The 14208-nt window shown below is 41.8% G+C and overlaps 1 protein-coding gene across 5 annotated transcripts in view; it reads left to right on the plus strand.

The window, feature by feature from the left end:
• The window catches only part of GRID1 (glutamate ionotropic receptor delta type subunit 1), a 791530-nt gene that overhangs the window by 484521 nt on the left and 292801 nt on the right, over positions 1 to 14208 (plus strand). For all 5 annotated transcript variants that reach the window (XM_054435979.2, XM_063669881.1, XM_054435978.2 and 2 more), the window contains one exon: positions 13540 to 13710. In XM_054435979.2, coding sequence (XP_054291954.1) covers positions 13540 to 13710 — 171 coding nt within the window. The remainder of the gene's footprint in view (positions 1 to 13539; positions 13711 to 14208) is intronic.

Consider the following 14208-nt stretch of genomic DNA (forward strand, 5'->3'; position numbering starts at 1 on the left):
ACATTAGGTATATCTCCTAATGCTATCCCTCCCCCCTCCCCCAACCCCACAACAGTCCCCGGAGTGTGATGTTCCCCTTCCTGTGTCCATGTGTTCTCATTGTTCAATTCCCACTTGTGAGTGAGAACATGCGGTGTTTGGTTTTTTGTCCTTGCAATAGTTTGCTGAGAATGATGTTTTCCAGTTTCATCCATGTCCCTACAAAGGACATGAACTCATCATTTTTTATGGCTGCATAGTATTCCATGGTGTATATGTGCCACATTTTCTTAATCCAGTCTATCATTGTTGGACATTTGGGTTGGTTCCAAGTCTTTGCTATTGTGAATAGTGCCGCAATAAACATACATGTGCATATGTCTTTATAGCAGCATGATTTCTAATCCTTTGGGTATATACCCAGTAATGGGATGGCTGGGTCAAATGGTATTTCTAGTTCTAGATCCCTGAGGAATTGCCACATTGACTTCCACAAGGGTTGAACTAGTTTACAGTCCCACCAACAGTGTAAAAGTGTTCCTATTTCTCCACATCCTCTCCAGCACCTGTTGTTTCCTGTCATTTTAATGATTGCCATTCTAACTGGTGTGAGATGGTATCTCATTGTGGTTTTGATTTTCATTTCTCTGATGGCCAGTGATGGTGAGCATTTTTTCATGTGTTTTTTGGCTGCATAAATGTCTTCCTTTGAGAAGTGTCTATTCATATCCTTCGCCAACTTTTTGATGGGGTTGTTTGTTTTTTTCTTGTAAATTTGTTGGAGTTCATTGTAGATTCTGGATATTAGCCCTTTGTCAGATGAGTAGGTTGCGAAAATTTTCTCCCATTTTGTAGGTTGCCTGTTCACTCTGATGGTAGTTTCCTTTGCTGTGCAGAAACTCTTTAGTTTAATTAGATCCCATTTGTCAATTTTGGCTTTTGTTGCCATTGCTTTTGGTGTTTTAGACATGAAATCCTTGCCCATGCCTATGTCCTGAATGGTATTGCCTAGGTTTTCTTCTAGGGTTTTTATGGTTTTAGGTCTAGCATGTAAGTCTTTAATCCATCTTGAATTAATTTTTGTATAAGGTGTAAGGAAGGGATCCAGTTTCGGCTTTCTACATATGGCTAGCCAGTTTTCCCAGCACCATTTATTAAATAGGGAATCCTTTCCCCATTGCTTGTTTTTGTCAGGTTGTAGATATGCGGCATTATTGTTTTGTCAGGTTGTAGATGGTTGTAGATATGCGGCATTATTTCTGAGGGCTCTGTTCTGTTCCATTGATCTATATCTCTGTTTTGGTACAAGTACCATGCTGTTTTGGTGACTGTAGCCTTGTAGTATAGTTTGAAGTCAGGTAGCATGATGCCTCCGGCTTTGTTCTTTTGGCTTAGGATTGACTTGGTGATGTGGGCTCTTTTTTGGTTCCATATGAACTTTAAAATAGTTTTTTCCAATTCTGTGCAGAAAGTCATTGGTAGCTTGATGGGGATGGCATTGAATCTATAAATTACCTTGGGCAGTATGGCCATTTTCACGATATTGATTCTTCCTACCCATGAGCATGGAATATTCTTCCATTTGTTTGTATCCTCTTTTATTTCATTGAGCAGTGGTTTGTAGTTCTCCTTGAAGAGGTCCTTCACATCCCTTGTAAGTTGGATTCCTAGGTATTTTATTCTCTTTGAAGCAATTGTGAATGGGAGTTCACTCATGATTTGGCTCTCTGTTTGTCTGTTATTGGTGTGTAAGAATGCCTGTGATTTTTGTACATTGATTTTGTATCCTGAGACTTTGCTGAAGTTGCTTATCAGCTTAAGGAGATTTTGGGCTTAGACGATGGGATTTCTAGATATACAATCAAGTCATCTGCAAACAGGGCCAATTTGACTTTGTCTTTTCCAAATTGAATACCGTTTATTTCCTTCTCCTGCCTAATTGCCCTGGCCAGAACTTCCAACACTATGTTGAATAGGAGTGGTGAGAGAGGGCATCCCTGTCTTGTGCCTGTTTTCAAAGAGAATGCTTCCAGTTTTTGCCCATTCAGTATGATATTGGCTGTGGGTTTGTCATAGATAGCTCTTATTATTTTGAGATATGTCCCATCAATACCTAATTTATTGAGAGTTTTTCCATGAAGAGTTGTTGAATTTTGTCAAAGGCCTTTTCTGCATGTATTGAGATAATCCTGTGGTTTTTGTCTTTGGTTCTGTTTATATGCTGGATTACATTTATTGATTTGCATATATTGAACCAGCCTTGCATCCCAGGGATGAAGCCCACTTGATCATGGTGGATAAGCTTTTTGATGTGCTGCTGGATTCGGTTTGCCAGTATTTTATTGAGGATTTTTGCATCAATGTTCATCAAGGATATTGATCTGAAATTCTCTTTTTTGGTTGTATGTCTGCCAGGCTTTGGTATCAGGATGATGCTGGCCTCATAAAATGAGTTAGGGAGGATTCCCTCTTTTTCTATTGATTGGAATAGTTTCAGAAGGAATGGTACCAGCTTCTCCTTGTACCTCTGGGTAAAATTTAGCTTTGAATCCATCTGGTCCTGGACTTTTTTTGGTTGGTAAGCTATTGATTATTGCCACAATTTCAGATTCTGTTATTGGTCTATTCAGAGATTCAACTTCTTCCTGGTTTAGTCTTGGGAGAGTGTATGTGTCGAGGAATTTATCCATTTCTTCTAGATTTTCTAGTTTATTTGCATAGAGGTATTTGTAGTATTCTCTGATGGTAGTTTGTATTTCTGTGGGATCGGTGGTGATATCCCTTTTATCATTTTTTATTGCATCTATTTGGTTCTTCTCTCTTTTCTTCTTTATTAGTCTTGCTAGTGGACTATCAATTTTGTTGATCCTTTCAAAAAACCAGCTCCTGGATTCATTAATTTTTTGAAGGGTTTTTTGTGTCACTGTTTCCTTAAGTTCTGCTCTGATTTTAGTCATTTCTTTCCGTCTGCTAGCTTTTGAATGTGTTTGCTCTTGCTTTTCTAGTTCTTTTAATTGTGATGTTGGGGTGTCAGTTTTGGATCTTTCCTGCTTTCTCTTGTGGGCATTTAGTGCTACAAATTTCCCTCTACACACTGCTTTGAATGTGTCCCAGAGATTCTGGTATGTTGTGTCTTGGTTCTCGTTGGTTTCAAAGAACATCTTTATTTCTGCCTTCATTTCGTTATGTACCCAGTAACCATTCAGGAGCAAGTTGTTCAGTTTCCATGTAGTTGAGTGGTTTTGAGTGAGTTTCTTAATTCTGAGTTCTAGTTTGATTGCACTGTGGTCTGAGAGACAGTTTGCTATAATTTCTGTTCTTTTACATTTGCTGAGGAGTGCTTTACTTCCAACTATGTGGTCAATTTTGGAATAGGTGTGGTGTGGTGCTGAAAAGAATGTATATTCTGTTGATTTGGGGTGGAGAGTTCTGTAGATGTCTATTAGGTCTGCTTGGTGCAGAGCTGAGTTCAATTCCTGGATATCCTTGTTAACTTTCTGTCTCGTTGATCTGTCTGATGTTGACAGTGGGGTGTTAAAGTCTCTCATTATTATTGTGTGGGAGTCTAAGTCTCTTTGTAGGTCACTAAGGACTTGCTTTATGAATCTGGGTGCTCCTGTATTGGGTGCATATATATTTAGGATAGTTAGCTCTTCTTGTTGAATTGATCCCTTTACCATTATGTAATGGCCTTCTTTGTCTCTTTTGATCTTTGTTGGTTTAAAGTCTGTTTTATCAGAGACTAGGATTGCAATCCCTGCCTTTTTTTGTTTTCCATTTGCTTGGTAGATCTTCCTCCATCCCTTTATTTTGAGCCTATGTGTGTCTCTGCATGTGAGATGGGTTTCCTGAATACAGCACACTGATGGGTCTTGACTCTTTATGCAATTTTCCAGTCTGTGTCTTTTAATTGGAGCATTTAGCCCATTTACATGTAAAGTTAATATTGTTATGTGTGAATTTGTTCCTGTCATTATGATGTTAGCTGGTTATTTTGCTCATTAGTTGATGCAGTTTCTTCCTAGCCTTGATGGTCTTTACATTTTGGCATGTTTTTGCAGTGGCTGGTACCGGTTGTTCCTTTTCATGTTTAGTGCTTCCTTCAGGAGCTCTTTTAGGGCAGGCCTGGTGGTGACAAAATCTCTCAGCATTTGCTTGTCTGTAAAGTATTTTATTTCTCCTTCACTTCTGAAGCTTAGTTTGGCTGGATATGAAATTCTGGGTTGAAAATTCTTTTCTTTAAGAATGTTGAATGTTGGCCCCCACTCTCTTGTGGCTTGTAGAGTTTCTGCCAAGAGATCCGCTCTTAGTCTGATGGGCTTCCCTTTGATGGTAACCCGACCTTTCTCTCTCGCTGCCCTTAACATTTTTTCCTTCATTTCAACTTTGGGGAATCTGACAATTATGTGTCTTGGAGTTGCTCGTCTCGAGGAGTATCTTTGTGGCATTCTCTGTATTTCCTGAGTCTGAATGTTGGCCTGCCTGCTAGATTGGAGAAGTTCTCCTGGATAATATTCTTCAGAGTGTTTTCCAACTTGGTTCCATTCTCCCCGTCACTTTCAGGTACACCAATCAGACGTAGATTTGGTCTTTTCATATAGTCCCATATTTCTTGGAGGCTTTGTTTGTTTCTTTTTATTCTTTTTTCTCTAAACTTCCCTTCTCGCTTCATTTCATTCATTTCATCTTCCGTCACTGATACCCTTTCTTCCAGCTGATCGCATCGGCTCCTGAGGCTTCTGCATTCTTCACGTAGTTCTGGAGCCTTGGCTTTCAGCTCCATCAGCTCCTTTAAGGACTACTCTGCATTGGTTATTCTAGTTATCCATTTGTCTAATTTTTTTTCAAAGTTTCTAACTTCTTTGCCATTGGTTTGAATTTCCTCCTGTAGCTAGGAGTAGTTTGATCGTCTGAAGCCTTCTTCTCTCAACTCGTCAAGGTCATTCTCCGTCCAGCTTTGTTCTGTTGCTGGTGAGGAGCTGCGTTCCTTTGGAGGAGGAGAGGCGCTCTGCTTTTTAGTTTCCAGTTTTTCTTTTCTGTTTTTTCCCCATCTTTGTGGTTTTATCTACTTTTGGTCTTTGATGATGGTGATGTACAGATGGGTTTTGGTGTGGATGTCCTTTTTTTTTTTGTTAGTTTTCTTCTAACAGACAGCACCCTCAGCTGCAGGTCTGTTGGAGTTTGCTAGAGGTCCACTCCAGACCCTGTTTGCCTGGGTGTCAGCAGCGGTGGCTGCAGAACAGCGGTGGCTGTAGAACAGTGGATTTTGGTGACCTGCAAATGCTGCTGCCTGATCGTTCCTCTGAAAGTTTTGTCTCAGAGGAGTACCCGGCCGTGTGAGGTGTCAGTCTGCCCCTACTGGGGGATGCCTCCCAGTTAGGCTGCTTGGGGTCAGGGACCCACTTGAGGGCGCAGTCTGCCCATTCTCAGATCTCCAGCTGCGTGCTGGGAGAACCGCTACTCTCTTCAAAGCTGTCAGACAGGGACATTTAAGTCTGCAGAGGTTACTGCTGTCTTTTTTTTGTCTGTGCCCTGCCCCCAGAGGTGGAGCCTACAGAGGCAGGCAGGCCTCCTTGAGCTGTGGTGGGCTCCACCCAGTTCGAGCTTCCCAGCTGCTTTGTTTACCTCATCAAGCCTGGGCAATGGCAGGCGACCCTTCCCCAGCCTTGCTGCCGCCTTGCAGTTTGATCTCAGACTGCTGTGCTAGCAATCAGTGAGACTCCGTGGGCATAGGACCCTCTGAGCCAGGTGTGGGATGTAATCTCCTGGTGTGCTGTTTTTTAAGCCCGTTGGAAAAGCGCAGTATTAGGGTGGGAGTGACCCAATTTTCCAGGTGCTATCTGTCACCCCTTTCTTTGACTAGGAAAGGGAACTCCCTGACCCCTTGTGCTTCCCGAGTGAGGCAGTGCTTCGCCCTGCTTCGGCTCGCGCATAGTGCGCTGCGTCCACTGTCCTGTACCCACTGTCTGGCACTCCCTAGTGAGATGAACCTGGTACCTCAGATGGAAATGCAGAAATCACTGGTCATCTGCGTTGCTCACGCTGGGAGCTGTAGACCGGAGCTGTTCCTATTAGGCCATCTTGGGTCCACCCCAAAATGATTCTTAATATCTGGATGCAGTGGGCTGAATAATGGACTCCAAAGATATCCAAGGCCTAATCCTAGAACCTGTTAGTATTACCTTATATGACAAAGGACATTTTGCAGATAGAATGAAGTTAATGATCTTGAGATGGGGCGATTATCTTGGGTTATCTGGATAGGTCTTAAATGCAATCCCAGCATCTTTATAAGAGGAAAGCAAAGGGAGGTTTGACTGTACAAAAGAAGAGGAGGTGATGCAACCACAGAGGCAGAGCTTGGAATGATGCAGCTACAAGCCAGGGAATGCTGACGGCCACCAGAAGCTGGAAGAAGTGAGGAACATGTCTCCCCCAGGGTCTCCAAAGGAGGGCATCCTGGCCACCACCAAGATTTCAACCCAGTGAAATGGATTTTTTTCTTGTGGTCTCCAGAAATATGATAGAATAAAACTCTGTTATTCTGAAGCACTAAGTTTATGATAATTTGTTAATGCAGCTGTAGGAAACTTACACACTGGACAGCAGTGGAAGCTAGAAGACAGTGCCATATTACTTTCCATGTCTAAGAGAAAATAGTAGTCAACTTAGAATTATATCTTTCAAGAGTGAGATAAAAATAAAGGCATTTCCCAGCAAACAAAAACTGAGTTTATCACCAACAAACCCAAATTAAAGGAAATTCTCAATAATATACTTCAGGAGAAGGAAGATGACCCCAGACATAAGTTCTGAGGTTTCTAAAAGAATGCCTTACCAATAAACTAATGAATATTGGTTACATAGATAAATATTGGCTGTATCAAACAACAGACATAATGTGTAATAGGAAAATACAAAGAAAGATTGAATTAAAATACTGGAGGTTTTTAGCGTGTTAGTTGGGATAATGGTGATTGGAAGTAAACATTAAAGAAGAGAGTAAAAATACTGATTAACTTCACACTTTGTTAGATATGCATATTAAAATATCTAGAATAACCAATAAAAGATAACATAGAAAACATAACTGCCAAGGGAAGGTAAATAAGTAAAGATAGGAAACAAATCATTTTAAAGGGAAACAAACAAGGAATAAAGAGAAAACACCAAAATATATAATATAAATAATGTTATAGAAATCAATCCAAATATATAAATAATCATAATCAATATAAGTGGATTGAAATTTCTACTAAAAATTCAAATATGGATGTAAAATATCTAGTATATTAGGTTTACAGGCATTCCAACTAAAATATGAGACAGAGAAAGACTGATGGCAAAGAGATGGAAAACGTTAGAGCAAGCAGATGCTAACCAAATAAAACTCATGTAGCTATATTAATATCAGACACAGTAGACCATAAGGCAAGATGTGTTACTAGAAATAAATAGGATATCTATATGATGGTAACATTTAATTCAGCAAGGGCTATCTTTCTACACTGTGTGTAACTAATAAAAAAACCCCTTGGCCAGGCACGATGGCTGACACCTGTAATCCCAGCACTTTGGGAGGCCGAGGCGAGTGGATCACCTGAGGTCGAGTTCAAGACCAGCCTGACCAACATGGTGAAACCCCATCTCTACTAAAAATACAAACAAAATAAAAATAAAAATAGCCAGGCATAGTGGCATGTGACTGCAGTCTCAGCTACTCAGGAGGCTGAGAGAGCAGAATTGCTTGAATCTGGGAGGCGGAGGTTGCAGTGAGCCGAGATTGTGCCGCTGCACTCCAGCCCAGGAGACAGAACGAGACTCTGTCTCAAAATAAATAAATACACACATAAAATAAAATAACCCCAAAATATATTAAAAATAGCCAATATTCAAAGGGAAATACACAGATTTTTAATGGACCTAAAAATGACCATTGACACCAACAAATGAACAGTGAATGCACATGAAACGTTCCTGTAATATAAACTGACCACACGGTAAGCTACAAAGCCAGCCTCTCTACAAAGAACCAAAGTTAGATGGGTTTGTAGCCTCGTTCTAACAAACATTCCTGAACGTGGAGAAGATACCTGTAGCAGGTGACAAAGGCTTTGTATCTGGAATAAAAAAATATATTCCCACAAATTAACATGCAAGAGAACCAACTCAGTGGAAATTGGACAAAAGCACAAATGCAGGAAAGGCAATACAAATGATTCATAAGTGTGTAAAAGACATTCAACCTTATTAAGAATTAGGGAAGTGAAAATAAAATTTAACAATGCTCCAATGCATACTTACCAGGCTGTCAAATATTAGGAAGTCATACAATATCAGGTGTAGGCAAGGATTTAGAGCAACAGAAACTCCCTTTACCACATATGATTATAAATTTGTAAAACCACCTTATAAAAAGGAAAAATGAAAAAATAGCAAAATGTAGAATATAAATAATATGACAGAAATCAATCCAAATATATAAATTTATTTTACACTTTACATGTTTGCTGTTACCTAGTAAATTTGAGTATGTTCCTATTTTCTAATCAAGGAATTTTAATTCTAGATATATATCCTAAAGAAATTCTTACTCAAGCACACCAAGACACATGCACAAGACAATGTACATGGAAACTTTGTAATAGCAAACAAACAAAACAGTCAAACGGTAATCAACAATAGGGTGAATAAGTTGTAATATTCACTTGAAACTGCTAGAACTGACCACACAGCATTTTCAAAGCACAGCTTTGAAAATGAATAAACTAGAGCTGAGCTGCACCTATCAGCCATGAATCAATCACTAATGCTTAATGTTCAACCAGTGGTTATTAAATGATGGTGAGTATTGGAATTATCTGGAAAGCTCATGGGGTACCCAGAGACGTTGCTTGTTGAAGTGGGACAGGACTGAAGCTTTGTAATTTTATTAAGTTCCCAAGTGATACTGATACACAACGAAGTTTGGGGAACAGTGAGTTAGAACACAGTTGCAAGAGGCATGCACATTGTTTAGCTTACCCAAAGCTAAACAGAATAAATGAGACTAAGCTGTATGTTATTTGGGTTATGCTACACTAATCAGAGCATGACAAAGGCTGCTTCTGTGAGGAGGAAGGAGTAAGCATTTGAGAAGGAGGCATCCAACCAAGATGTGGGTAATATTCTATTTCTTAGCTTGATGAAAGGCGCACTGAAATCATTTTATTATTCATATTTAATGTATGTAATGTTTGTATGTAAGATATATTTCACAATATAAACTTATAAAGTAATAAAATACAAAAGGCTTACTTTGAGCCCATGCACTCAGTGAGCATCTGTGTGTGATGTGTTACTTTTGTTTGTGCTGCTGACTTGCTGACTTCTAATAGTGTTGTATATACATTGTCTTGCTTCTTCTGCTCATTGGCTGCACTACTGGAGGGAATCTTTGCCCAGGACAAAGGGAAAGTTTGTTTTCCAAGAAGCCACTTGGATTGCCCTCTGCACACTTAAGAAGGTCCTGAGGTCAGGGTGTCTCTCTGACACCCTGAGTCAGGTAGTACAGAGACTGACCTGATGTGTGCAGCCAGGAAATGCAGCCTGGTGTGTGCAGCCTGACATCAGTGAGCAGGGAGTGAGTGCATCCCTATACTCACCCCTGTGGCACTACAAGGGACCCAAGAGGACCAACAGGACAGGAGCAGAGCCTGGCATGAAACTGCTAGAACTGACTGATCACACAGGTTTGGGACTTAGGCAAGGAGAAAAGTGACCTTTTTAATTGCCCCCAAGGAAGTGGGGAAGCTGCTTCTGTGGCTTGTTAGATTCTGATTGCAAATATCTCTGGACTGTACAATAAGAATAGTCCCACAAGTGCAAGGAGGTGGGTAGGAGTACATTGGCAGCCAGCATACATGCTCTGACCCAGAGCACATGGATGAAAACTGGGTTAGGGGAAACAGGAAGTTTTGCAAGGTACCTGCAGACCCTCACTGTGAGGAAGGCATATGGCAGCTAATGGGTTGGAAAGGGAGCCTTCAAGAATTCCCAGGTGTGTAGAATGGAAAAGAAACAGTGCAGACTAGGGCAGCTGGGGGCCAGGGGCTGAGCCCACTTGATGTGGTGGCTGCACTTGGCCCACTTAGCCACTCACTCCAGGTGCTGCCCCAGGTTGCCAGGGAAAGTGATGGTTGTGTTTACAGAAAGGTACTGTGCAACTTTGTAAGTCAGCTCCACTACAGATTCCCAGGGTCCTGCTTGGGGTGTAGTGGGGAGAGCTCAGTGCTGCCGATTCTCCCTCCAGAAAGTTGAGGAAGCAGGAGAAGTTTAATCAAAGGACTTCTAGGAAAATGGCCTGTTATTCCTACAGTGCCCTCTGCCATCAAGAGAATATGGGAAAAACAAAAGGCATGAGACACATCCCATTCCTCTTGGAGGTGTACTGGCTCTGATTCCCCCTTTTGTGCGTAATTTAAATTAGTATCTTCATGACCTCCCCAGGTCCTTTATATTCCATCTTTCAGGTAAAACTAACTAACCTACTCATTGCTTTTTCTTATATTCTTACTTTGTGTCAGATTAGAATGTGATTTCTCTTATTCTGTATCCTGTGTTTGGGGCAGGGCCTTGGTCACCAAGGCAGCTAAGAGCAGAGCTGAGCATGCACATCCAGGCTCAGCTGTGCCCTCTGCTCCCCTCCCTGAAGCCCAGCTGTGTTCTAGGCCCATTCCATCTGGTAGTCCTGAGATATGGACATTGTCAATTTCCCCACCTTTGACTGTCTGTCAGTTCCAATCTAATAAAATCATCTTCCCTTGAACAGACTTTTGTCTGAAATACAGTTTAGTAGTTTAAGCCCAAATCCAATATGTAATAGCATTTTAGTTCTTTTGAAATCCCTGTAATTCAGTATATTTAGGAAATATTAATTATCCTAAAAGGATACAATCCTTAATATTTTACTTTCTCCCAGACCCAGCATGCAGTTTCAACTGACCAGGCTTCATACACATATCAGCTTCTTAAGACAGTTCCTGAAATACATTGTTTACCATCTTACCCTTAAAAATGTTATGTTCTTGTTTAAATGATTTTGGAACCCTCATCACTAATTCCTAACCTCATTAGCTTCCTTTTTACCATCATATTGTCTCAAAGCTAGAATGTGTCACATGCAAGGAGAAAGATTTAAGACCTATTTCAAAATGTAGCTATTTGTAGTTAAAATTTTGTCTTGTAATTTACCACTGACTTAGTCCTTTCTTAGAAAGAGTGAACCAGAGCTTTTCTTAACCTGGCTAGCCCTCTCTTCCATCACTGAAATTGTTGGCTTATACAGGCTGTTCCTGACTTAGAATGGTTTGACTTACAATTTTTTGACTCTACAATGGCATGAAAATGATATGCATTCAGTAGAATACCCAGTTTAGTACCCATAAAACCATTCTGTTTTTCACTGTCAGTACAGCATTCAAGAAATTCTGTGAGATATTCAACACTTTATTATAAAATAAGCTTTCTGTTGGGTGACTTTGTCCAACTGTAGGCTAACGTGAGCATTCTGAGCAAGGCTAAGCTGCGATGTTCGTCGGCTAGGGGGATTAAATGCATTTTTTATTTATGATATTTTCAACATATGATGGGTTTGTCAGGATGTAAGCCCATCTTAAGTTGAGGGGCGTCTGTATGTGCTAGTTTCCATTTTTGTTGTAGTTCCCATGTTGCACACAGTTACAGAGAAGGGTGCTCTCTTTTCTGCTCTCTCCTCCAGTTTTGTTCCTCTCTAATCCTCTCTCCCTACCGCAGTCAGAGATTTTCAAAAATGTAAATCTATGGCTTGTTTGAGCCCAGATCCTTTGAAGGGCTCCTTGTCTCCCTTAATATTAGCATTTTGTGGGGTGTACTGACCCTCTGTCCTCCCATCTGGCCCTGAATGGGGCTCTAGCCCTGCCACTGACCACTGTTCCTTCTGCCCCACAAGCATTCCCTGCAGGGGGCCAGTCGCTGTGTCCCTCCCTAGGTCATCTAAGGCTTTAGCATTTCACACTCCCTGCTGCCTCTACCCTCTACCTGGAACAGGGAGCTATTGGCAGCTCCCTCCACCTTCCTTCCACAGCACCACCAACTCCTTAACTGCAACCCTGCCCTGCCTACCAAAGGCACTTTGGCTAGCAAGTTCCTCCTCCAGAACTTGTTAGCCAGAAACAAAATCTGTATTAGTCAGGCTTCTCTAGAAGGATAGGACTAATAGGATAGAAGTATATATGAAACGGAGTTTATTAAGGAATGTTGGCTCACACAATCACAAGGTGAAGTTCCACAATAGGCTGTCTGCAAACTGAGGAGCCAGTCTGAGTCCCAAAACCTCAAAAGTAGGGAAGCCACAGTGCAGCCTTCAGCCTGTGGCCGAAGGCCTGAGAGCTCCTGGAAAATCGCTGGTATAAGTACAAGAGTCCAAAACCTGAAGAGCTTGGAGTCTGATGTTCACAGGCAGGAAGCATCCAGCACGAGAGAAAGATGGAGGTTGGAAGACTCAGCAAGTCTGCTGTTTGCAGCTTCTTCTGCCTGCTTTATTCTAGCTAGGCTGGCAGCTGATTAGATGTTGCCCACTGAGATTGAGGGCGGGTCTGCCTCTCCCAGACCACTGACTCAAATGTTAAAATCCTTTGGCAACACCCTCACAGACACACCCAGGAACAATACTTTGCATCCTTCAATCCAATCAAGTTGATACTCAATATTAACCATCCCAAGTCCACCCCTTGTCAGATTGCTCATGGAAGCCCTGTTCTGGAAAGAGCTCCTGTGGTCTCCTCCCCCTGCTACTTCTGTGTTCCACAGCGGATCATACCAGGATGGGATGTTGTGAGCACCAAATGAGCTAATGTGAGCAAAGGGCTTTGTGTAGTCAATATAGACAGCACATAGATTTCCCTAGCCCTGGAACTTGGCATCATCCATCCTAGGATGCCCATGAGATTTATGGGACAGGATAGGGCCTGATTTGTTCCTGGCTGTATCAACAGTGCTTAGTACAGACCAAACTTCAGAGATGTAGGTAGATTTTGTGGAATGAATAGTGAATAAATGAATGGATATATTCTCAAAATTCATATGCAAATATTTTGTAAAATGAATGTAATTCTAGAAGAATTCATGGAAACTCATTGTATATTGATCAACTATGGCAGAGAAACCCAGCTTTCCCTGTCAGAATCGGGTAGGTGACTCCCAAAAGGAAAGTTAGCCTTTCTGTCTTGCTAATGTCTACCATGACCTTTTATGGCATTGGTTCCTAAAAGCTTCACACCTGTGGAAACCACTGCACCAGTGGTTTAGCCTCAAACATCTTTTTCTAGCCTTCAGGGAAAATGTTGACTAATCTTGTTTGCCTCTAAGGGATAGCAAGTATTATTTGTGAATAAGCAACTAATGAACTGTGTGACCTGGGCCCAATCCCTTGCCCTCTTTGGCATCAGCTTTTCAGGCTGCTGGCCTAGATGCCTCCTGATAGGTCTCTTGCAGAGATAGTTCATGAGTGGATGATAAGCATGGGCCTGGTTATTTTTCTAGGAAATCAGTGACCCGGAGATCCTGGATCTGGTCCATAGTGCCCTTGGAAGGATGACCGTGGTCCGGCAAATCTTTCCGTCTGCAAAAGACAATCAGAAATGCATGAGGAACAACCACCGCATCTCCTCCCTGCTCTGTGACCCCCAGGAAGGCTACCTCCAGATGCTGCAGGTCAGTGCTCAGCCTCTTCTCCCCAGTCCCCTCCACCAAGAGTCTCACCCACACCGTTGGCCAAGGGAGACATGTGGGGGCATCCTATTGTCACCAACTTCAATTACTAGTGCTCTGTCATTTGTTGAAATTGAAACCGGTTGACTGGGCAGTGTCTCTGAGCAGCACTAGCAGGCAATTATGCCTGTTGTCAGCAGACAGGGCTTATTGGCTCACTGGGTGTCTCTGGTATTTAAAAGTCACATGCATAGAGGGTAAAGAGATTCCTGTCTCTTATGTCTCTGTGATGACTGCTTTGTGGGAATGTGTTCATCTGGCAGGGCTGGGGATGGAGTCTTCTTTGGGAAGTGATCATTTTGAACCTGTTTTAGGTTCTTGTTAATACAGACGCAACCTTGCAAAGCAAGATGGGACTATCCCAGCACATTGGCTGAGTGCTGAGGCTTGGGTCACCGAGGACACTGTTGGATACTCAGCTGAGCAGGGAGGGGCAGGACA

This window comes from Pongo pygmaeus, chromosome 8 (genome assembly GCF_028885625.2).
Source record: "Pongo pygmaeus isolate AG05252 chromosome 8, NHGRI_mPonPyg2-v2.0_pri, whole genome shotgun sequence".
NCBI classification, from domain to species: domain Eukaryota; kingdom Metazoa; phylum Chordata; class Mammalia; order Primates; family Hominidae; genus Pongo; species Pongo pygmaeus.